The sequence below is a fragment of the Pyrus communis genome, chromosome 8, assembly GCF_963583255.1.
Source record: "Pyrus communis chromosome 8, drPyrComm1.1, whole genome shotgun sequence".
NCBI lineage: Eukaryota > Viridiplantae > Streptophyta > Magnoliopsida > Rosales > Rosaceae > Pyrus > Pyrus communis.
The window spans coordinates 9,547,913-9,571,372 of NC_084810.1; the positions used below are offsets into that span (position 1 = coordinate 9,547,913).

Consider the following 23,460-nt stretch of genomic DNA (forward strand, 5'->3'; position numbering starts at 1 on the left):
AAGTAAGAGTCGAGATGCAAGTAAGAGTCGACGTTGGCAGTTGGTCCAGCGGCAAATAAGTCAAGCTGCGTAATCACCAAGTAACTATGTTACCCTTCATCTAGTGTGAAGTTTAAACCTGGTTCTTTTTCTTCGAGGGTGTAGAGAAATTTGGAAAATAAGATGACAACGTAATTATTCTACTCTAAACTAAAGTAATTTACAGGAATGGGGATTTGAACTCGTGTGCAAGAGGACGAGCACATTACATTGATTTATTGACCTAACGCACGTCTACAAGAGAGCTGAAACATGAAATGATTTACCAACGTCTGCAAGAGGGCGGTAACATAAACCGATATGTAATCCCGGACTATAATCAAGAACTTGGCTGCCTTGAGGACGGCAGCAAACCATCGATACTTGTGTAGTCATAACTTGGTGAACTGGACGCTGATTGATCACCAGTGTTCGAACCAGCAAGCTGCATTATGTTCTCGATCTCTTTCACCACTTCCCCCATTCTAGGGCGTTTATCCTGCTGTTCTTCTACGCACAGCATCGCCAAATCAACAAATATTTCCAAACCTTTCAGATCTGTTCCCAAACCCATAGCCGGGTCAAGAACTTGATGAAGGTTGTACAGAGATTTTGTCTTATCAATTGCCATCTGCACCACTCTCACTATATACTTCCCTTGCTCTATTGGCCTTCTAGCAGTTATCAGCTCCAACATTACCACGCCGAAGCTATAAACGTCACTTTTCTCAGTCAACTGTTGAGTCATGTAATACTCGGGATCCAAGTAGCCCTACACGAGCAGACATAATTGACCTCAGTTAAGATGATACCGTGATATTTCGTACAAAGCTGCAATACTTGTACTCGAGTTGATGAGTTCTTTAACTTACCATTGTCCCTCTAACTTGAGTACTTATGTGATCTGTTCCACTGTTAGACATAGACTTGGAGAGACCGAAATCAGCAACTTTTGCTGTTAAATCTTTATCGAGCAATATGTTGTTTGATTTAATGTCGCGGTGTATAATGGGAGGGTTTGCATGTTCATGAAGATAGGCCAGACCTCTTGCCGCACCAAGAATTACTTTAAGTCTCCTCATCCAGTCCAGCCGGATCCCTGACCTCCCTGCATTCACAATTCTCTAATCGATCATTCTCACACGAGACAAAATTGAACAAAACAGTTGGAGCTTCGAGGTCCTATTTAGATTTGAAGATGAAGAAATGAATTGAATACCTGAAAGAATTCCAAATAAATCGCCATTCGGAACATACTCATATACCAATATTTGTTCACCTTGCTCCAAACAAAAACCAACAAGGCTGACAAGATTCTTATGATGTACTCTTGATAGAAGCTCAACCTCAGCTTTAAACTCAGGCCCTCCCTGCAAAGATTCCCTTTTAGATCTTTTAATTGCAACCATTTGGCCCGTAGGAAGAACTCCTCGATACACCTATAAAATGTTACCGAATGATGTCATATTGTCACTATCTAGCAGTATTTTTGTAAGTTACATTTTGTAACTGTGTAGGGTTTAGGAGTTAACCTTTCCATAACCACCAGATCCAACATCATTAGCGTCTGAAAAACCGTTGCTGTATTTCCTAAGCTCTTCAAAAGAGAACAACCGTGCTCCTTTTAGGTCCGGAGATCTAGCACTGCTATAAGTCCCGGTCTGCAGAATTCGTAGACAGAAAAACAATAACTAAGCTTACTGCCTTATGATGAAGCATAATGTGTTGAGTCTGTTATAATTTTTTCTCTACTGCCTTTTTGAGTTATCGATGAACAACATCTTACCAAAGGTATTGACCTGCTCCATGGATCATTTGCTTGTCTCTTTTGGTGGAGAGCATAAAACCCTAGAAGGGCTAACAATAACACAAGTGCGGAACCTCCAACTGCTGCACCAATTATCAAGCCCTTGCTTGATCCTGCAGCACACCTCAAAATCATGAGAAATGAAAAGAGAGACGTGTCGTCAGTTATCAGATCGAGTTAACATTGCCAACTTTTAAAGCAGAAGTGCAACTAGTATTTCTAAGTTCAGAGTGACTTTCAGACTTACCTCCTGATTTCGGGTTGTCATAAGGGAAAAAACAAGAGAAGGGTCCATAATAACTTGGACGCGCACCCGCCAGAGTCTGGTTGCTAATCAGGGACGCAATGGCTGAAGATCCAGTTTTGTTGAATCGGTCTTGGCCAGCTGGGAAGATTACTATGTAGAGTTTAAGGTGATAAGAGGAGTCCCAGGAAGGATTACTAAGAGCAACTGAATCCACAGGAAGGTTATAGGACTGAAGGGTTTTTAGGAGAGAATCCTGAAGAGCTGTAAAATAACTGAAGTCTCCCAAGTTGGAGAAAGAAACAAATATGAAGTTTAGAGTTCCTGTGTAGGGATATGCACATTTACAGTTGGGGGAAGAAACCTGCCCCGGACTACAAGCAACTTGCGTACAGTTACTTGGTGGCGGCGAAATTGGGGAACTGGTTGGAGAAACAGTGCAGTTGTTATTTGCCATGCTTGTTCCCTCACAAATTGGATTATCAACGAGGCTGCAAAAGATAACGGACCATTAATCATGACAGTTTGACAAACAATTGGACATTGATATTCGATGTATGAGAACTATAGCTTACATCAATGTATAGTTGGATCCTCCATCACTTCGTGTAAGGTCGGTAATGAAGTTCTTCTCCAGATCAATTCGTTGAAAACGGTTGCTAGAAATGGTTCCAAGATCCAATAAACCGTTGATTTTGTTGTTCCTCAGTAACCTGCAACAGCCCACAGGTTAGATTGATAATCACTTTACAACCACTTTACACTTAAGCTGGGTGCTATTAGAGATCAGTATGATACTCACACAGTCTCCAAACTGGAAAGGCTGAATAAGGCCGGAGGAACTTCTCCCTGAAGTCCCGTGTTCTCCATCATTCTGCCATACAGGATTGACAGGTACATTAATTCAGAGCATTCACTGTGATATTTCAAGTGGAATAACATATACTCGAACTCAAACTGCATCCAGATACGCGCAAACACACACACACGGGTATATTGAGGAGGAATGAAACATACAATGTTGTCAAATTCTGCAATGTCGAAAACCAAGTAGGAACATCTGTTGCAGCAAAAGTATTGTTGCTCATATCCCTGCAGATCAATGATATGGAATACATATGATTGTAACAATTTTTAGTCATGGGGAAAAGTGATGAAATTCATAAAGCGTAACATCTTTTAGATCGAGCTTGAAAAAATCAGTAATGTTGCACTTACACATAGTTCAGGCCATTCAAGCTAGTAAGGTTTGGCATGGGGCCAGTCAGCTGATTGTTGGACAAGTGCCTGAAAACATATTACCATTAGTCTCTCTTTAGTAAAGTGAAATCCAAACAACATGTTTGAAAGTGAAAATTCTTTGTCTGGTACGCCGTTTTCTTACAGTTCGGCCAATTTTGTAAGATTGCTGAGGCTTGAGGGAACGGACCCATTTAAGGAATTCCTATCAAGGATTCTGTACCAGAACAAGATATTCAGTACAACTAGATACAAGCCACAACTTAGGAGTATCTTGGTATAAATCTCTTGTGAATATGAAATACTCACACCGCCTGCAGTGTCTGCACAAGTCCGAGTGTGTAAGGAATGGCACCAGTTAGATTATTTCGGTCAAAAACCCTGCACAGGCAAAAGTACTCAAAGCAGATAAGGTAATGTTTTTCTCTTACCAATTGAGATCTTCAGGTGAAGAAAACTTACACATGTAGCAGAACCATCTTTGAGCTGAAAAGTCGAGGGGGAATTGTACCCGAGAGCTGATTATTTTGAAAATGACTGTATTTGAAGTGTAAAAAAGAATCAGAGGGGCACAAAACCAAGGTAGGCAAAAGATTAGTCAGCTCAGGGTTAACTAGAACTGACGTACAAGTGCCTCGCCTTATGTAACATATCAAGACCGGGTGCAGTCCTGTTAGATACTGGGATTGATCCCTGAAGTTGGTTGTCAGAAAGGTCCAGAAAGGAAAGATTGGCCATATTACCAATGGAAGGCGGAATCCAGCCACTGAAGCTATTGTTTTTCAAAGATCTGCAGCAGGATATAAATGAAGAGTTGCAGTGTTGTAGGATATTGGCCTGTTTAAACGCCTAGTTTGGAATGATCAAGGGCGAGAGGGAGAGGAAGGCTTACAGATAAGAGAGCTGCTTTAGAGATCCCATAGTGTCTGGAATTCGACCAAAGAAACTGCAACCAACCAGGTTTCTGACATGCAAAGTAGAAAGCAACAAGGTAGTTAGGTGGATGAATAATCACAACCAAAAATTACTAAAGTGAAGAAACCGGTAATTCTTTTTTACAAGTATACTAGTTTCGTCAACTTTCCAATTGATGCCGGAAGCAGTCCCTTCAGGCCCCTGTTAAAAGACAGATTCCTATATGAAAAAGGGTGAGAAAAGAGTTACAAAAGACTAATGAGAAATCTATAACCAAGAAATGAATCAAATAATGAAGTGAAAACTATATTAATTTCAGTAACGATTAAAACGCTTTGAAAGAAAAATCCTGGATATTTTGGTTCACATATTAGTTGCAAGTGAAGTATCATAATTATGTAAAACGCAATGCGGAGAATCAGATTGAAGACGTACAGAACCTCAAGCTCAGATAACAGCTCGATATCGCTGGGAAGAGAACCTGTCAAAGCCATATCTGCCAATTTTCTGAAATTAAAGAAGCCAATGTTATCCGAAAATGGAAGAAAATTAAGCAACATCCAGGAGCAACGAAAATGGTGGAAACAGGCAAAAACTTACATGGAGGTTACATGCGAATTCGTGCACGTAATACCTTCCCAGCTGCCGTCACCACAAGGATCTAAACCCACCCAACTGGTTGGTCTTATGTTCCACTCATCCATGAGAATCTTCATAGGGACATCTGCATAGAATTTAACACAGTTCAATGCTCGAACCGCAATCCATGGATCTATCAATCTATTATACCGTACTACTAAGTTTCATTCACTGTCATATTGATAAGTCCATAATCATCAGAAGGAATGGTTATGAACTACTCTACAAGTCTAACTATGATCCAAACTTTTGAATGCCGCTAACGAGTTCTGCCCATTTAATGGAGAAGAAGCAGTTACATAAAGGACGTAGCAGTTGGATAAAACTTACATTCCTGAATGTTTGCCTCTACTGCAATAACAAAGAAAGGGATCAACACAAGCAGGGGAAACACATGATCAGTGGCTCGAGTTCGATCCATCCCTTTGCTAATTCAGGCCTTATTTGGCTTTCAGTTCTTGATATTATTCTTCTCATAAAGAAGGCAGATATATATAGTACAGACTCGACTTACAAGGTATGAATATACAATAATATTCACCCTACGTCCTCAAACGGGAAATAAATTGTTGAATCCCACATTGGTCATACAAAAAGAAAAGTAATAGTTTAAATATCCTAACCCCACTTTAACTAACACCGAAACCTTTTGTGATAAAACCCCACACCTAACGGATTCTGCAGGTGGTAATTACCAAGTTAGGGAAAATATCGGTGTTGTTGGAAGTGGGCATTATGGCCCGTCTCTCTATTTTCTACATGGTACACGACAAGATGATGGTTTTGAATGAGAGGAATGTCAACTAGTTTACAGTTAAGCATTCCGATTTCTGTCAACAAATCCAAAACATATTTCCTTTGAGATAGAAAGATGCCTTGTTTCTGCCGAGCCACTTCCATACCCAAAAAATACTTAAGCCCGCCAAGATCTTTCATCTCGATCTCGGTTGCCAAGTAATCTTTTAACTTCAAGATTTCTTCCTTATCATTGCCTATAACAAACATATTAATGAGTGGTGTTAACTACTCATTCTACATTTGATAGTGCATGGTCGGAATTGCTCTGCCTGAACCCATACTTTATCATGGCTGTTCGAAATCTCCCAAACCACGTCCGAGGTGATTGTTTCGGTAGATACAATGCCTTGTTCAATTTGCATACTACTCCTTGTTTTGATACTGATGTGTACCTTGACGGGATATCAATGTACACCTCTTCCGTAAGATTCCAGTGTAAAAATGCATTTTTCACATCAAGTTGTTGTATTAGCCAATCTAAATAAACTGCCAAAGAAAGCAACACTCTAACTGTATTGATCTCTACCGGAGCAAATGTTTTTGTATAATCAACGTCATATGTATGAGTATAACCTTTGGCCACTAGTCGTGTCTTGTACCTTTCAAGCTAATGCAGATGGAATGAACAATATAAAACCATTGAGCTACCTGCTTTTACTAAGTCCTCGGAAGAACTTCACAATGAAAAAAGTAAACGGTATCCCCCATAATTTTAACCAACTGCAATTGGAACCAGGAAAAGGACAATCTTGAACAGTTCTTCATACAACCTCAAAATTGTGGTAAAGAAAGAAACATTCAAATGAAAAAAATAAAAGAAGGAAAAATAAAAAATAAAAAATAAACTCAAATATATATTAAAATTTCAAATATTTTAGTGATAAAATTTGACAACGATAAGAACCAGAGTTTAACAAACTGATCCAGCTGAGAAGATCTGCCTGACGTTGCACCCTTTCGTATAAGCTAGTGAGAATAAATTGGTAGATTAATATTGTAAATTAAATGATATAGAAGTTGATGATTAAATTATTACTTAAGTGTTGATTAAAATGTTTATTTTTTATTGGTGACACATCATTTAATTTACAAATTTAATCTACCTAGCATTACCCTTTCATTTATATTCCTTGTCAGTGTGGTGGGGCCCAGCCAATCAGACATAAGAGATTTTTCAGTGTAATCGGAACACGGGATGGTACACCACGTGTATAAATGGTAAAATATGTGTGTTAAAAAAATTAATAACTTAAATATTAAAATTTTTCATCATTTATATAAAAATATGTATTGTTCCAATCGCGTTCCAATCACAATGAAAATTTTCTCATCAGACCATCCTCCTCCCTTTCCACATTCTATCTTTTTCCCCAGCCAGGTAAGGATCTCACTTAGTCCCACTTTTGACTATTGACCTTCAAGTTGTAATTCATTTATTTATTTATTTATTGATCTCACTTAATCCCACTAGAGAGTATCGACCTTCAAGTTGTAATTTATTTATTTATTGATGACACGATTATATTTGAGCGGGACCAGAATAATAGAGATGGGTTGTTAGATGAGAGTGACTTATATAGAACATAAATGATATGATCGAATAATGCAATGTTATGTAAAAAAAAATATCAAATATAAAATGTTATGAGCATATGCATAGCAAACATCTTGATTCTTTTTTTTTAGTACATCAATATTTTTATATTAGGAGGAAGAGTTCGACTAAGCCACACAATAAGCAGCCTAATTTGGTGTTGAATTCGCCATCCACGAGATTCGAACTTAAGACTTCTTACTTCTAAACGAAGATAAATATCACTAGACCGTAGTACTAAGTGACAGCATCTTGATTCTTGAAAGTGAAGGCGTTAACACAATCCCCAATGTTGTCACCAGTTTTACAAATACACCAATATTCGTAGTTAATATCAACTATGACAAAAAAAAAAAAAATAGAAAATTTGACTTATTTTTTTAAATTCAAGAAAGTTGAAATAGTATGAATGAGGATCCTCGCCGAATCCTCTTTGCGAGGATCTTGGGAATTGTCAAATCACATTCGTTCATCGTGCAGTAAAAAATCATTATAAATTTTATTATTTAAAACTGAATATAAACAGTATCTGACAAAAATTAACTGCACGATGTACAATGAATAAATGTGATTGAAGGATCCTTGTAAAGAGAAGCCGGTGAGGATCCTCTCTCAAATGGTATATTAAAATTCCACGCAACAAATACTTTATTCCTCTCTCTCATTTATAGAGAATAAAATACAAACCTATTTGAATAGGTAAACCAATTCAAATAAGTAAGAGTGATGCTAGAGAGCCATTTAACCATATTTCATAAATTACATGATGTTGCAGTTGATGGGTAGACTTCATTTTTTTTATTTATTTTTTTTAAATTAACTGCACTAAGGGGTGCCAACTGATCCGACCAGAGAGTTAGAGGGCCAAAAATAACTTGAAATGTCACGGAAACCGTTTCTAACTGAGTGAGAGCTGGACTAAATCGCTCATGAGTCCCACCGGGCCAAAAAAGTGGAATCAGGCCAGCCCGCTAGCCCCGGGCCGGCCTCTCTTCCTCTCGCGGGTAACGACTCAAGCTTCTCTCTTCCTTCTCTTTTTCTTCTGATTCATCTTCTTTCTCTCCCATCGAGCAAAAACAACAAACATCTTCCTTTGCCGTTGGATTCCACAAACAGAAGCTGGATCCTCCGCTGTGAACGGGGTTTTTCTTTCTGGAGATTAGATTAGGGTTTGTCAAATTCGAAATCGAATTTCCGCCGGACTCATAATCTCCGGTCAGTTCCGATGCTGGCGAAAGGAAGAAAAGTTTCAGGGCGGGGAGAGGCCGTGGCGGCGAACACCGCAAGTTCGCGGACGCTGGAGCTGAGGAAGAAGCAGTTTGCTCTGCTCCTGCACGTGGTACGTGAGCTATATTGAATTCCCGATATGTTGTGTGCATTAAGCAGTAGAATTAGAACGCTTCAAGACAGTGGGGTAATTTCCGGGTGTATTTTATGGTCTTGCAGGTGGATGAGTTGCAGAATACCTTAGAGGTAGAACAGAGGAGTTTAATTGAGGAGAAAGAAGAGAAAAATGGAATGGAAGAGCAGCTGGGGGCTCGGAAGTCGGAACCCATGCATGTTGATTAGAATACAATGCATCTCTTGACTCTCCGTTTCCAAGTTGTAAGATTGCGCGTTTCGGAAATGGGCACGCAAGAGAGTAGTTGCAGTATGCTAGCCATTTTATGAAATTCTTGTTGTTGTGCATTTGTATGATTCTCTTTGCATATATGAATTACCAAGTTTACTTGATGAGAAGGAAATTGCCGTAACTCTTTCTTAAATTATTTCTAAAGTAGTTGATCGTATAAACCTAATGCTTGGTTGCATTGCTTTCATTGCCTTTGAGTTTACTCCTTTGGTAGTGTAATATTATGCAGTTTAATTTCGGAGAATTTCATACTGTAGACGAAATGCTTGAGCTTTTCAAATTCCTTATAATCCGACTTTTTTGGCTTTGCCCGAGTGAAAGTACCTTGGATGCACAATTGCTGCATTACAAAGTCTTTACTATTTGATATTGGTCTTGCAATGCCAAAGAACGAATATGATTTGTCATCACATATGCTATCAGCATTTGTAAGACAACTTTCTATTATATTATTGACTGTAGTTGTATTTGTACTTGATTTAGAAAGCGATGGATATAACTATTGATCTTCCAGAACAGGGTAGTGGGTAGACTAGACGTTTTATTAATTAATAGATCACTCGTTGTAGATTTGCTTTTCGTTTTCTTTATTGAGAGAGTAAAGTACATGTTACACATATCTTTCAAGTGAAAACTTTCTGGAAAGTTATTGCATTCAACGCCACATTTTCATAGATTTGAAATTTTGTGTAGACGCTAACAGAAAGTGGATGGGCTACTGGAAAGGAAAGAGGCAGATTTTGTGTTATGGCTTGGGACATAGGCAAGCTGAGAATTGCGGTTAGTTTTGTGTTTAGATTTGTTTATGTTCTTGTACTTTTTTAATTTTATGTTTAATTTCCTTATGGTTTTTGTACAGTATGTATACAGAGTTTCAACAAATGATATTAAGACTTGTATTTGGTATGTGTGAAGGAGTTTGCTTTTGATTTTCGAGACATGCTTCTGCTCATCCCTTTCTCGATACAATTGGTACGAAAGCCCTATTCAAGTGGGCATGTTTTGCCAGAGTATAGTATTTGTTAGATAGGGAAATACAATACTAGGGTTGTAGGTGAATATGTTGGAGCTTTCTTACCATCTGCAAGCATATGAATGCGAACTTGTTCATATGGAGTTGTGGGATTATTGGAAGCAGATTTTTGGTAACATACTGGATTGAGATGGAAAGCATGCATGCGTTTGTCTGGCATTTCCTCCTTTCGACTGTTGTTTGAAGTTTTGTATTGAGGCTCTTTGTGGTAATTTAATTTAAGTAACCATAGTAATTCAATTAAAATAATAAATTATGTTTGGCCCTATGGTCTTTTAGCCCCTTCGGTTTGAGATGGTTTTTTGTCACAAGGTTATGTTTTGGCCTATGGCCCTTTAGCACCTCGATTGGAGATAGTAAGAAAAATGGCCTTACTCCGAGGGCTATAGGGCCAAAGAGAGCCCTCTAACCCCCCTTCGGTTGGAGATGAGCAACCGAAGGAGGGCCAGAGGGCTCGTTTTAGCTCTCTGGCTCTCCAAGAAATTAATAATTTAATAAATAGTGCATGACCATATTTCTTACCATCTCCAACCGAGGGGCCAGAGGGCCACGGCCAAACATAGTTTTGTGATAAAAAATCATCTCCAACCAAGAACCAAAGGGACATAGGGCCAAATATAATTTATTATTTAAATTTAAAAACTAAGATGGAATCCGAATGTAAGAACAGTGGAAATCCTCGAAAGGATACCCAATGAGCCATTTGACAGAGATACTAAACCATTACTTGAATCGTGTACCTAAAAACGTTTCTTAATCTCTAAGGAATGCCGAATCAGGAAACACTCCAATGTTTCATCAGAGAACATGGAGTGGCAAAATATGCAGCTTCCTGTAGGCTGTAGTGCGGTGGAGAGCGATTAGAAAAGTATGGCTGGCAACCGGGGAGACCTGAGTTGGATGGAACTGGTTATCTGGTGGTGCAGTGGTTGGGTCGTTGGGGCAAGGTGGCCTGAAGTTGCAGATCATCGGTGCGGGGCGGGGTAAGACCAGGTTGGGGTGGAGCCTGGAGCCACCATTATCCAAAACAGTATGAGGTTGAGCTAATGCAGCTCTCTTCTTTCTATTTATCACTTGTCACTGAAATACCGTGTGGCATACAACGGTCGATGCTGGCCAACACACAGCAATTCAGGCATAGATGGTCATGAAAATTGTTAACTTCCGACTTGTTTCTCAATCGGGTAAAATCAGAAATATACGTGCACCATTATCCAACAGATTTCGCGATCGAGAACTCAATTCATAACTTGCAACTAGAATTTCAACTAACAAGATTTACATTAGCACATAATATCCGGTCTTACGGAGGAAAAAAGTACTGAAAGAGGTCCACTTGAATTCAAGACCAAAAAGCATAAATAGCATTGATGAGACAAAATTTCTTAGGCTGGGTGAGAAGTGCCCTTCTCGCGATTCTTCAAGGAATTGCAAAAGAAGGTGAAACCCGCTTTTAGTTCTCCCGGGAGTGAAAATTGAAGGGGGAGCACCAAGGGACGAACTTGCTCACTTTTCTTCCTCACAGAAAATGGTTGTGCTAAAGCCGGCTGCTGCTTGTTTAACCCTTCAATAACAAATGAGAATGCCCCAAAAGTGAGACAGCTTTGTAGAAGAGCCTGGGGTGCACCTGCAAATTAAATAAGGTATTCTAAATTAAAGATACAATAGACTGTACAGAAACTGCTTCATTGATTAGCGCAGAAAAGACTTGCTCGTTATAACAATCCAAAAATGAGAGAGAACAAAAATCGGGAGTGCTATAGATATTAAGAATTTAAATTTTAATGGCACAGTCAATGAGTTTATTGCTAATTTATAAATTATCGAACTCTGTAATACGATGGATACCTGGAAAACTAAGAGCAAGACCAGTGCAACATCCAGCTACTCCGGCATTAATGACTGCAGAGGAAGAATGAGTGAACACGATATAATGAATGAATAACGTAAAAGTACTATTTCTGCATTCAAGTTTCCATACCATCATCCTTTCCTCGCAGCCTCTTCAACATGCAGACAACCAAACTGTGCACTCCGGACAAAACTGCGAATGTCTGAAAAGGGGAAAATATAAAAAGAAACCTTAACAACTGAATTCAAAGAAACATTCGACATTGTAAATAGCAATTCACAAAAATACTAAACTAATTAAACTCATATTGCAATGCTATCATTTAATAATAGGAATTCCCATACCTTTGCAGAAGATCCTGCATCTGCAAAGGATCCTTTAAAACCTTTTTTCTTGAACAACCCCGCACCTGAAACACATCCAGGCAAGGTAAAATAAAAAAATCTCAGTCCGATTGACATGTGTATGTAAAAAAAAGATAAACTGGGGCTGAGTTTGCTGAAGCTGGGTTTGCTCATCTAATAATTCATTGCTAAATTGATATCAAGACAATCTTCAATCTCTAGCTGTTTTTACATGTATAAAAATCAGGCGACAGCCGCCACACTGAGCAACGCAATATCGAGCCAAACTCAACTCAACCAAAGTTTGAGTGGCATGTTTTGTTCTACATCCCCTCATTATGTGAACATGGCATAGAGAAATGACTGGCATTATCCAAATGGACTAATTACTCCATAAATCTAACAATCCCGAGCCTTAAAATATCAACTTCACCTCAATTTATTGCTTCACTATATATTATCAGTTCCAGCAGTAAATCATCAAAACTGGAGTCCATATTACAACAAATTAACTAACTTTACCCCAAATTTACCCTATAAACCACAATTTCACATATCAAAACACAGGAGGAATTATGAACAAAACCCACCAAAAAATCGGAAAGAGAAAATTCACTCCTTTTCCTAAACCCTAAATAATCATCTAATAAAAGCATAAGCACCACTCAAATTCCCATATAGAAATACCACAATTATGCAATTAAAAGCTTCACAAATACAAACATACACACACGCGCGCGCGCACACACACACATATATATAGAGAGAGGGAGAGAGAGAGGGAGGACCGTATCCAAAAATGGAGCCCATGAACGCGCCGCCAGCGGAGTCTCCGGCGAACCTGAGAAGGCAGACAGCAGGGCCACTGGGGGAGGCAGGGACTAAGGGGTTTGAAGAATTAGGGTTAGGATTAGTATCAAGCTCAGTGTTGGGATCCATCTCAGTGTTTGCAGAATCAACCGACGTCGCCGCCATGGCCGGCTGCTACTCGCTCTGCCTATTCAATCTCCAAAAAGCAGCAATAACTCAAATGCCAAACTGACAATACAATCAATACGCCTCCTTGTTATTTCCGCATTTTATTTGTTTAGTACTTCTTAAAGATTGGTTTTAAACAAGATGAAACGACGTCGACCGCCACTATTTTGATTCTTTTTATTTTTTAATAAACAATATTATCTATAGAGATGTGATCTTAGTCTCACGATCACTGACAATAATATGGTTCAAATTCAATTTTTATTTTGATTCATTTTAGTTACTAGAGTTTTGCCCTAAATTCAATTTGTTGACACTACCTTCTAGATGTATAGCCGATGAAAATTTATAAATTATGTTTAGGTATTCGCGGATGCTTAACCCTAAGGAGGTGGTTATGGAGGATAGTAAACGGGCATGAGGAGGATTTGGGGTCCAAGTCATGGATCGATGAAGATATTGCCATTCCCGATATGTACCCGATTCGATTATATGTAATTTATAAATGGGGTTTTTGAACTTTAATCCTTTAAGAAGATTAAAATTTAATAAAAATTTGATGTTATATTGGATATTGATTTGAGTTCCTTAATGGGTACTTAATTCAAATTTATATTATATTTTTGTTTTAATATTTAATAGATATCTTATTTAATGTCATTACATTAAATTTTAAATTTATTATTATACACATTTTAATTTATTAATTTTATGTAACTTCCTCTAATTAGTGTACATAAATGTCCGTATCATAATATATTTTACTAATTTAGCGTACCTAAATGTCTGCACCTAAATATATTGTAGTAAATTAGTGGCACATAAGAAAATATGCAAAAATGTAAGTGTACTAAAAATTCTATACCCAACTATACGATCCTAAATTAGTACTGAAATGTTGATACCTAAATATATTATACTAAACTAGTGTATCTAAAAATATTATACTAACTCAGTAAACTGAAATGTTCGTACCTAAATATATCAATTAGGTTCTAATAATTATTGAGCTTTTGTATGTAGGTTACATATTGATCCTCATAAACAATAAAAATATTATTTGACAATTATTAATAAGTTCCCACAATAAAAAGCCATATATATCATATATTCTTCATTGTGTGTAAATTTCTATGTATATATGTATACGCATATTACGTACCTATGTATGTATTATATTTATGTTCTGAGACATTTTGTACCAAAACTTATGTACTGATGCAATCGTACCAAAACTTATGCACTTATACCTGTGTACCGAAATATATATACTAATGCAGTCATGCTGAAACTTATGTATCGATGCATTCGTATCAAAACTTACGTACCGAAATTTATGTATTGATACATTCGTACCAAAACATATGTACTGATTCATTCGTATCGAAACTTATATACCGATGCATTCATACCGAAACTTATATACCGATACAATTGTACTACTATATTTGTACCGAAATTTATATACCAATACATTTGTGCCAAGACATTGAATACATATGCTAGCATTTAATAGAGTCTAAGGACTAAAATCAATTTTTAATCTTATATAAGACATTTTCTAAACTTCATCTTATTTAGGGATAAAAATCTAGTTTTTTATTTATAAATTATGTTTGTGAATCATCTTTATTGGTCTTGCAATGTCTCGTATTTTCTTTTTATTGAATAACTCTTTTGACATGGAATGAAACATTCAACTCATTGTAGGTTGCTATAACAATTGTGTCAAATTTTTTTTAAAGTTATTTACTTTTCGATAGGTTTTTTTTGTTTACGTAATCACGTTACATAGTCAAAGTTTAGAAATACAATTTTTCATGATAAGGGGTTGGCGACTTGGGGTTTGGAGGTACCGGAGATGGGGAAACCCGAATTGTGAAGGTTGGGTTGGCCATCAAACCCGTCCAACATACCTGAGTTGGACTCTAATATTAAGTTACTAACTAATTACAGCTTGAGCGCTCTGATCAAATACATCGTTAGTGGCTTTAGCGTTGATTATGTAGAATTTTAAATTCATACTCATAGGCCCAATGGAAGCCCAGCGGTGAAGTGTGAACCAAGCCTAACAGTCCTCCACTGCCACTTCTCGTCCCCGAAATTCAGTTCATATTTTCCCCTTGAGGCCTCCTTTCACCCTCACACTCAGAGACTCCGACAATCCATCACTCTCTGATCTTTAATTCATTTGTGGGTTTTTTTCTTTTTTACAGTCTCATTCCTCATTTCTTGTAATTGCCCGGATTGCTTTTGCCCTTAAACACCGAAATTTCATTGTTAATTATTTGGTTTGACGGATGGAGCTTAACCAGAAATGTGATTTTGATTCAGGGTTAATGTTTTAGGGTTTAGGGTTTAGGGATTGGTTGTAAACTAATTAGGGTTAGGGTTTAGTATGTACCAGCTGAAGACATTCTATGTTACGTTGTAGACTGAATACCAGTTTTGGGGTTTTAACAGCCTGTATAGACCTTGATTTGATCTTTGACACCTCTGTGAATTCATGAATGCTTACTTTTCTGGAATCAGCATACTAAAATAATGCACGTTTTGATTATGTAGCGTGAATGCGTCATTGTTTGATTAAGTGTGTGTTTGTTGTGGTGATACCTGCCCCTAAAATTTTAGAGAAAACTTGACTACCATTTGCATTGTAATTAAGCTGCACTTAATACTCTATCAATTCTTTTAGTATGTTTGGGTGAGGAACGTTCAAATTCGAAGGGATTTAGGGATGGTGATGAAGAGATGGATCACAAAACAAAATGATAGGAGGAATTAGAAATGCACCACATGAGCATTACAAAAGTCATGATGGAGAGATTTGCAAATGACTACTTGGGAGGAGTCATTTACAAATCCCATAGCTTTGTAATGATCATGAGGTGCATTTTCTAATTCCTCCTATCTAACTTTCTTTGATCCATTTCTTCTTTGTTTTGCCTACATACCTTGGAATTTGGAAGTCCGTCGCCCAAACATACCTTTAAGCTGGTATGGCTTAATGTTATTTCTTCTGGTTATTACTCAAGTACATGTTAAAGCAGACAAGAAGATGCTGCAGTATATTGTTTTTTACTACTTTATATCAAAGGACAGGATAGGATACCTTCAATTTTGGCATTGTTCTTTCTTTGGACAATATTGAAATTAGATAAAAGAACTTTTTTAACCATTGAAACAATAGTTAAAGCGATTATAAGAAAAATTGGGAAGCTTTAGTATGCTTGTATTAAATTTGAGTTGTTGGTTTTATTTCTCCAAGTTACGAGAATTCTTTCCTGACCCTGTACTCAAACAAATATACAGGTGAAGGGCCATTACCCTCCATGGATTCCCTTATGTAGGATTTATGTGCAGAAATGTCACCTAGTTTTCTAGATATACTTTTCAAGATTTCAAATCTTCATGTCTTACTTCACAGCTAATCACTCCAACTACACAGCTGTAAGAGATTTTAAAAACATCACCACATTACCATTTTGTTTCTGACAGAGCCTTCATTTAGGTGCGTGACATTTGAGGGTTGGATTTTGCACAGAGAAGGATGGGGAGAATGATATTGAATAATGCATTGAGATCGATAGTGAATGCGGAGAGAAGGGGGAAAGATACTGTGGAGTTGAAACCCATATCCACAGTAATGTCATCATTCCTCAAAATCATGAAAGATCGAGGTAAAACCCTATAGTCTCCTCTTTTTTATATATGTTTTGATAATTGAGACTAACTATTTACTATGTACTTTCGGAATATGGATTTTTTGTAAAGTTGATTTGTTGAGAGGGTTTTGAAGATGGTAAACTTGTAGTGAATAAGGATCTATAGAACCAGGTTCAGTTAGTTGGGGTGGGCTCTAGGAATTTGGCTTTAATCAACATAGGTTTATTTAATTTTTATTTGTATTATTTCACATAAACAAGAAGATGGTATCTGGAACAGGCTGACCAGTTTTAGGGCTTTATTGTCCCTCATCTGAGCTTACCTACGATGTCAAATGCTGTCACTTATTTGTTTTGTTGGTCTCATGGATTTAATGTCAATTTATGAATTTCATAACACTGCCTTCATTCTGATGCATGCCATAATCAGGCATGCTTGAATAAGATAAATAAATAATAAGACTGTTCGAGGGTATATTGCTTTGAATAAATTGGTGATGGTTTTAAAACGCGCTATTAGAGGACTAGCATTATAGGCAACTTGTAATTAATTATGGGATGCTTTGGTTACATTTGTAGTTTTAATTGGAGACATGGTAATACTTTTTTGAAAAATAATATTTATATATGATATTCTTTCTCTACTTAAATGAAGAAGTTCGTAATTGGCTTACGGAAAAAGTTTACTTTCTAATATAAATTAATGTTAGGATGTCTTTCAACAGTTATTTAAATATGCCTGTCTTCGAAACCAAATGGGGAATTTAGTTTCCACTGTATTTATAGAAGGGGGCTCTGTTGTATAGTTGTATTGAAAATACAGAAGAAAGACAGTGGAGCATTTTTGCATGTACCATGTGCATCACACTTCTTGTTTGTTTCTTTGGGAGGGGAGTAGGAGGGGGTGTATCAAAAAGTCCATATACAATCCAAATATTATTTATCAATTTGTTGCATGTAGTAATTTTCCTGAATGTGGTATGCTTTATTTAGGTTATATCAAGGATTTTCAAGTTTTTGATCCGCATAGAGTGGGGAGGATAACAGTTCAACTACAAGGCAGGGTTAATGATTGTAAAGCTCTTACATACAGGCAGGATGTGAAGGCAAGAGATATTGGAGAGTACCAAATGCAAAAACTTCCGACACGACAGGTTGGTTAACCTCTTGGTGTCGAAAGATGTGTTAAAAGTTCTTTTGTTGTCCGTTATTATTTAAAGTTGCCTGCTGGGATGTGTGGATTTTTCTGTTAATGGGTTTTGCTCTCTTCATGCAGTGGGGTTATGTTGTGATTACTACTCCTGAAGGTGTGTTGGATCACGAAGAGGCTGTGAAGCGTAATGTTGGGGGTCAGGTTCTTGGCTATTTTCATTAGATGGGAAAGGGAGAAATGTTCTCTGGTATGATGATATTCCAACTTCACCAACGTGAGTTTGTTGTTTTGTTTACCTCAATATCAAGTTATGTGAATTTGGTGTCAACTTATGATTTAGATAAGGGGAACTTTAACGAAAAGCTCCCAGTACTGTTCATTTTAACGAAAAACCACATTTTTACACTAAAAAGTCAATACTGGTACAGGTAGAACAAGATCATTCCTCTTGAAACAGCGCTCTTGTTTATTACAAAAATGGTAGCAGCATTTAGTAAACCAGTCTATTACTCTTTTAAACCTATTTTGAAGCATATTTTCCTGGGCATGCTAGTGAATTTTTATTTGCACAATTGTTCACTTTTTCTTTCGGGTCAGGGTTTGCTGGTTTTGATTTATGCATCGGTACCGAGAAAGATGTGATCACTTATCTAGCGTATCCGTGGTCACTTATCTAAAGACATGACCTTTAGAGGTCAACAAAGATTTGTGTGTTGATGGAAAGATGTTTTGATTGCAAATGGTGATGGGCAAGTGGAACACGCTTACAGAAAATACCATATACTACCGCTGCATCAATTCGACAGTAATTTGCATCAACGATTCACTCTACTTCTACGATCTAGGGAAAAAAAAACGTAGATCCATCCACTTTGCCACCAAAATTGTGTTTTTGTATCTCATTTTACCTCCTACTGTTAAATCCTTTAAATATTCTGTAAATATGTCGACGTCTCCTATAAGTTACTTGTTTTATTATCGTAGAAATATTTTTGCTCACCACCTCATGATTATTGTGGAACAAGTCATTCTCAAAGGAAACAATTAACCATCCTCTCCAACTCCCCACCACCTTAGAAATTTGACCCTCTGTTTTTGATCAGTTTCAACCTGATATTCATATCCCACTAGTTCTCTTCTATCGTCGTTGTTGCGATGAAGTCAATATTGATCTCCATGCATTCTCTGTTTGCTGAAAAACTCAAGCTTCTAAAGAAATCATTATCGGAAGGCCTCACTCGCTTATATCCCTTTGAGGGAAAAGTCGACTACAATGTTTCGATCAGCTGCAATGATCATGGATCTGCATTTCTCGAGCGGTGAACTTGAGGAAATGATTGTCAGCTCAGGTTTTGGCGCCGGTAAGCATATTGGGGCATCTCGTGTGGTGCTTCAGGGCGATGAACTTAGAGAGTGAATTAGACGCGAAAATTTGGTTGTCAAACTCCGAAAAGGCATTGAAGTATATAAAGAAGAGTACCCTAATGGTGGTGTGGTAATCCGCGCAAACCATCACATGATGTGGAAACCTATGCTTGTACCAGTTGGCGCCGGCTTCCCTTCTACAAAGCCAGTTTCGGATGGGGAAAGCCAGCATGGGTGAGCATTCGTAGCATCGAATTCAAGAACATGATTGTGTTGATGGATACGAATGATGGCACCGCCATAGAATCCACAGAGAAGCAACTTTCTGTCATACACATGAACACATTAATTGAAACATTCTAGAGAGCGAGTGATGTTGATGGAAATATGTTTTGGATTGCAAATGTTGATGGGCAAGTCGAACATGTATTGAATCGACAACAATTTGCTTCAACAATTCACTCTACTACGTTCCAGGAAAAAAGAAAAATGTAGATGAATATATACGTTCAAGATCGTTTATCAATAAGAAATGCTGTAACTTAGACACGTGGTGATATAATTTTACGAGAAAAAGTGTACTCGTATGCGAGCTCAGTCAAGACTCGAAACGACTACCATACAATGTCTTTGTTGTTCGGTTTCTGCCGAAGTTGGGAATCAATAGGACGAGTAAGAATGCATGTGTCTTCAGCCAGCCATAGCAGTAACTAGTACAGGACTGCGACTTTCCAAAATGTCTTATACACTTCCTAGTCGATTTCAACTTTCGACCATTCATAAATGCTCTTCATCTCCGAGTTTTGCTCTTCACGCCTGATCACCGTCTAAGAGCCTAAAATATAAACTCATCATCGCTCGTAATTATATCATATGGATTAGTAACACCACATGTTGAATTTACAACCCTCCAAATTCTGGTACTGCCGATGGTGGGCGGTTTGGGAAAATTAGTTTTTCCTTTGGTTAGGTTTTTTATTTTTCTGAAAAAAAAAAAGTGTTGAATATTCAATTTGGATGTTATATAACATATTTTGGGTTCCAAATGAAATTAACATGATCGATGCTATTTCATATTTTTCATATATGTAATGTAACACATGATCAACTTATTAGAAGAGATAAAAACTCACTTTTTATTTTCAATATTGTAGAAAGTATTAGAAGAGATAAAAACTCACTTTTTATTTTGAATATTGTAGAAAGTATTTTGAATATTGTAGAAAGTATTAGAAGAGATAAAAACTCACTTTTGATTTTCAAAATTGTAGAAAGCATTAGAAGAGATAAAAACAAAATATTTTACTTTGCATATAGGAATGGACTGTAAGATATTGGAAGAAATTAATTATCTATATCCATTGCGACTGGAGAGTACAATATATATATATCGCAAATGATTAATATGCAATTTCATTTTCTATCAAATTCTGCAAGTCATCTTGAAAAACCATACAATTTGCTTGCAAGCTTCTTAACTTTCAAATTTTTACATCTTAACATGCAGCTAGGATCATTGCAATGGGGAATATCTTACTTTATCGTTAGTGTTTTGTTTTGCTTTGAAATATACAGATAATCGACGTCAACAAACTGTTAAGAACTAGAACTTTGAAAGCTAAAGAGTTCAAAAGTCTGAGAGAATGTTCTTGTTATTCATTGACTCAAAAAACTGGCATAAATAGCCGTACAGGAAACAATCAATCAGAAAAATAAGCAACAGAATATCCCACGTCTAACAACCCTAGACTATTGGGATTCTCCTAAAGATTAGGTCAAACACTAACCATGTTCCCTGACAAATAGGGATTATTAGCAGAAGCAAATTAACTAAATAAATCAAATAACAATAACAGATAGATATCCAACATTCCCTCCCTTAAACTGAAAGCTATTCAAGCAATCAGTTTACAGTAGATCCTGACCAAACTCCAAGTAGACCACGCAGCTTCTCAAAGGCTTCTAGCTTCAGAGGCTTGGTGAATATGTCTGCAATCTGATCTTGACTTTGACAATGAACTAGATCAACAACACTTGCCTTTGTAAGATCACGAAGGAAATGGAATTAGTTGACAGCTTCTGGCCTAAACTTCTTTGGGATGTCTTTCTCTGTCAGCATGCTTCGTACCATATTCATAATAGTACGATTTTTCCTCTCTGCCACCCCGTTCTGCCGTGGTGAATAGGCTACAGTAAGCTATCTACGAATTCCATTCATTTCACATAAGTTAGTAAATTCATGTGATGTGAATTCACCGCCACGATCAGTACGAAAAATCTTTATGCAATTTCCAGTTTCTTTTTCAACATGTGCACGAAATATTTTAAATGCAGCAATGGCCTCAGATTTTTCTCCCAAAAAATAAATCCATGTCTTACGACTAAAGTCATCAGTAAATGTAATGAAGTACCTTTTGTTGCTGTTTGACGTTGGATTAATTGGTCCACATATATCTGAATGAACCAATTGCAATACTTCTGTAGCTCTCCATGTGCTCTCTTTTGGAAATGAGTCACGATGCTGCTTTCCAATAATGCAATCCTCGCATATCTTTGAAGGAGTCTGAATTTGAGGTAGTCCTCTTACCATCTTCTTTTGCTCCAGGGTCTTCAATCCATTAAAGTTTAGGTGCCCATAATGATAGTGCCATAGACATGTTGTGTCTTGTGTGGTTGAAGTGAAGCAAGTTTGATCATCATGTGGAATCTGTGTGGATAGAGGGAACATCCGATTTGTTGTCATTTTGGCTTGTGCAATAAGCCCCTTCTTCGGATGATGAATCTGACAGTTGTCTTTCTGAATAAGGATTGCAAAACCCTTTTCTTGTAGCTGACCAAGACTAATCAGATTACTCTTTAGTTCTGGGATATAAAATACGCCAGTGATTGTTTGCATGCTACCATTCAATCAAATTTTAATATTCCCTTTACCCATAACACAGATGCTAGAATTGTTTCCAAGCTTCACATTTTCTCTAAAATTTTCATCTAGATCAGAGAACAAGAGTTTATTACCACACATATGATTGCTGCAGCTGGAGTCTAAATATCAAGTATCACCTGATGGGTTTTCCTTTTTGTCAATGTAAGCCGTCAAGAGCATTTCTTCTTCGGTCTCAACAAGATTCACCTTAGTTTACTTCTCTTTATCAGGGCATTCATATTGATAGTGGCCAAACTTGTGATAGTAAAAGCATTCGACACTTGCCTTATCAAATTGTGCTCCTTGATTGTAGGAAAGTTGGCGTCCTCTGCCTCTGCCTCTTCCTCGAAAGCCCCCGCGTCCTCTACCTCTGCATGGAGATGTTCCTTCATGAGTGGTGATCTTCAAGGCTTGCTCCTCCACAACATGACTAGTCATCCTTTGCTCATGAACCAACAATGAACTTTGCAACACATCAATCGAAAGATTGTCAATGTCATTTGATTCTTCAATGGAACACACCACATGGTCAAATTTGCAGGTCATTGAGTGAAGGATTTTCTCAATGACTGCAACATCTTCCATATTTTCACCATGAATACGCATCTTATTTGCGATCACCAATGTCCTTGCAAAGTAATCATTGATTGACTCTCCTTCCTTCATGTGGAGAATCTCAAACTCTTTGCGAAGAGCTTGAAGTTGGGCACGTTTCACTCGTGCTGTACCTTGATATTTCTTCTTCATGGAATCCCAGATATCCTTAGCAGTATCCTTCTTGAGGATGGTTTCCAGGATGGCACGATCTATTGCTTGAAACAAGTAGTTCTTTGTCTTCAAATCCTTCAATCTTTGCTCCTCCAATGTCTTTCTCTGCGTCTCTGTCAAGACAGCCCCACTAGCGGGCTCTGTGATACCGGTTTCAACCAGAGTCCAATACTCCTTTGATCGCAAGAAATTTTCCATTAGCATGCTCCAATGGTCATAGTGACCATCAAATCGTGGAATCGTAGGTTGCACAAAATTGTTTTCAAACACCATTGAGTCTTGCTGCTGCAAGATGAAAGCTGCTGCTTTTTCAAACCAGGCCCCAATGGGGGGCTCTGATGCCAATTGTTAAGAACTAGAACTTTGAAAGCTAAAGAGTGCAAAAGTTTGAGAGAATGTTCTTGTTATTCATTGACTCAAAAAACCGGCATAAATAGCCGTACAGGAAACAAGCAATCAGAAAAATAAGCAATAGAATATCCCACGTCTAAC

At 37.5% G+C, this 23,460-nt stretch overlaps 5 protein-coding genes across 7 annotated transcripts; 2 read left to right on the forward strand and 3 right to left on the reverse strand.

The window, feature by feature from the left end:
• Positions 1–59: 59 nt before the first annotated feature.
• On the reverse strand, positions 60–5,311 carry LOC137742280 (leucine-rich repeat receptor protein kinase HPCA1-like). Its single transcript, XM_068482105.1, has 19 exons — positions 5,193–5,311; positions 4,824–4,947; positions 4,659–4,730; positions 4,368–4,442; positions 4,201–4,272; positions 3,937–4,098; positions 3,771–3,845; positions 3,618–3,689; positions 3,454–3,525; positions 3,288–3,356; positions 3,087–3,161; positions 2,872–2,943; positions 2,645–2,782; positions 2,073–2,560; positions 1,805–1,938; positions 1,551–1,679; positions 1,238–1,457; positions 891–1,126; positions 60–790 (listed from the first exon to the last, which is right to left on the reverse strand). The coding sequence occupies exons 1-19, from the start codon at positions 5,281–5,283 to the stop codon at positions 359–361; spliced, it is 2,808 nt and encodes a 935-aa protein (XP_068338206.1). The 5' UTR covers positions 5,284–5,311; the 3' UTR covers positions 60–358.
• Positions 5,312–8,140: 2,829 nt separating this feature from the next.
• On the forward strand, positions 8,141–10,179 carry LOC137743852 (THO complex subunit 7A-like). Of its 3 annotated transcripts, none has more exons than XM_068483788.1 (3): positions 8,141–8,593; positions 8,701–8,859; positions 9,581–10,179. In XM_068483788.1, exons 1-2 carry the CDS (start codon positions 8,480–8,482, stop codon positions 8,821–8,823), a joined length of 237 nt encoding a protein of 78 aa, XP_068339889.1. In that variant the 5' UTR covers positions 8,141–8,479; the 3' UTR covers positions 8,824–8,859; positions 9,581–10,179. The 3 variants fall into 3 exon arrangements, 2 of the variants coding, with proteins under 2 accessions (XP_068339889.1, XP_068339888.1); XR_011069537.1 differs by having other exon boundaries at positions 8,143–8,593; positions 8,701–8,905; XM_068483787.1 differs by lacking the exon at positions 9,581–10,179 and having other exon boundaries at positions 8,144–8,593; positions 8,701–8,988.
• Positions 10,180–11,142: 963 nt separating this feature from the next.
• On the reverse strand, positions 11,143–13,185 carry LOC137742145 (chloroplastic import inner membrane translocase subunit TIM22-2-like). The gene is made up of 5 exons (XM_068481911.1): positions 12,905–13,185; positions 12,117–12,181; positions 11,902–11,974; positions 11,769–11,822; positions 11,143–11,547 (listed from the first exon to the last, which is right to left on the reverse strand). The coding sequence occupies exons 1-5, from the start codon at positions 13,089–13,091 to the stop codon at positions 11,306–11,308; spliced, it is 621 nt and encodes a 206-aa protein (XP_068338012.1). The 5' UTR covers positions 13,092–13,185; the 3' UTR covers positions 11,143–11,305.
• Positions 13,186–16,569: 3,384 nt separating this feature from the next.
• Positions 16,570–18,264, forward strand: LOC137743732 (small ribosomal subunit protein uS8mz-like). The gene is made up of 3 exons (XM_068483676.1): positions 16,570–16,774; positions 17,753–17,913; positions 18,036–18,264. The coding sequence occupies exons 1-3, from the start codon at positions 16,645–16,647 to the stop codon at positions 18,132–18,134; spliced, it is 390 nt and encodes a 129-aa protein (XP_068339777.1). The 5' UTR covers positions 16,570–16,644; the 3' UTR covers positions 18,135–18,264.
• A 4,149-nt stretch (positions 18,265–22,413) lies between these two features.
• LOC137742915 (uncharacterized) lies at positions 22,414–23,241 on the reverse strand. Its single transcript, XM_068482854.1, has one exon. It carries the CDS (start codon positions 23,239–23,241, stop codon positions 22,414–22,416), a length of 828 nt encoding a protein of 275 aa, XP_068338955.1.
• Between the last annotated feature and the right edge of the window lie 219 nt (positions 23,242–23,460).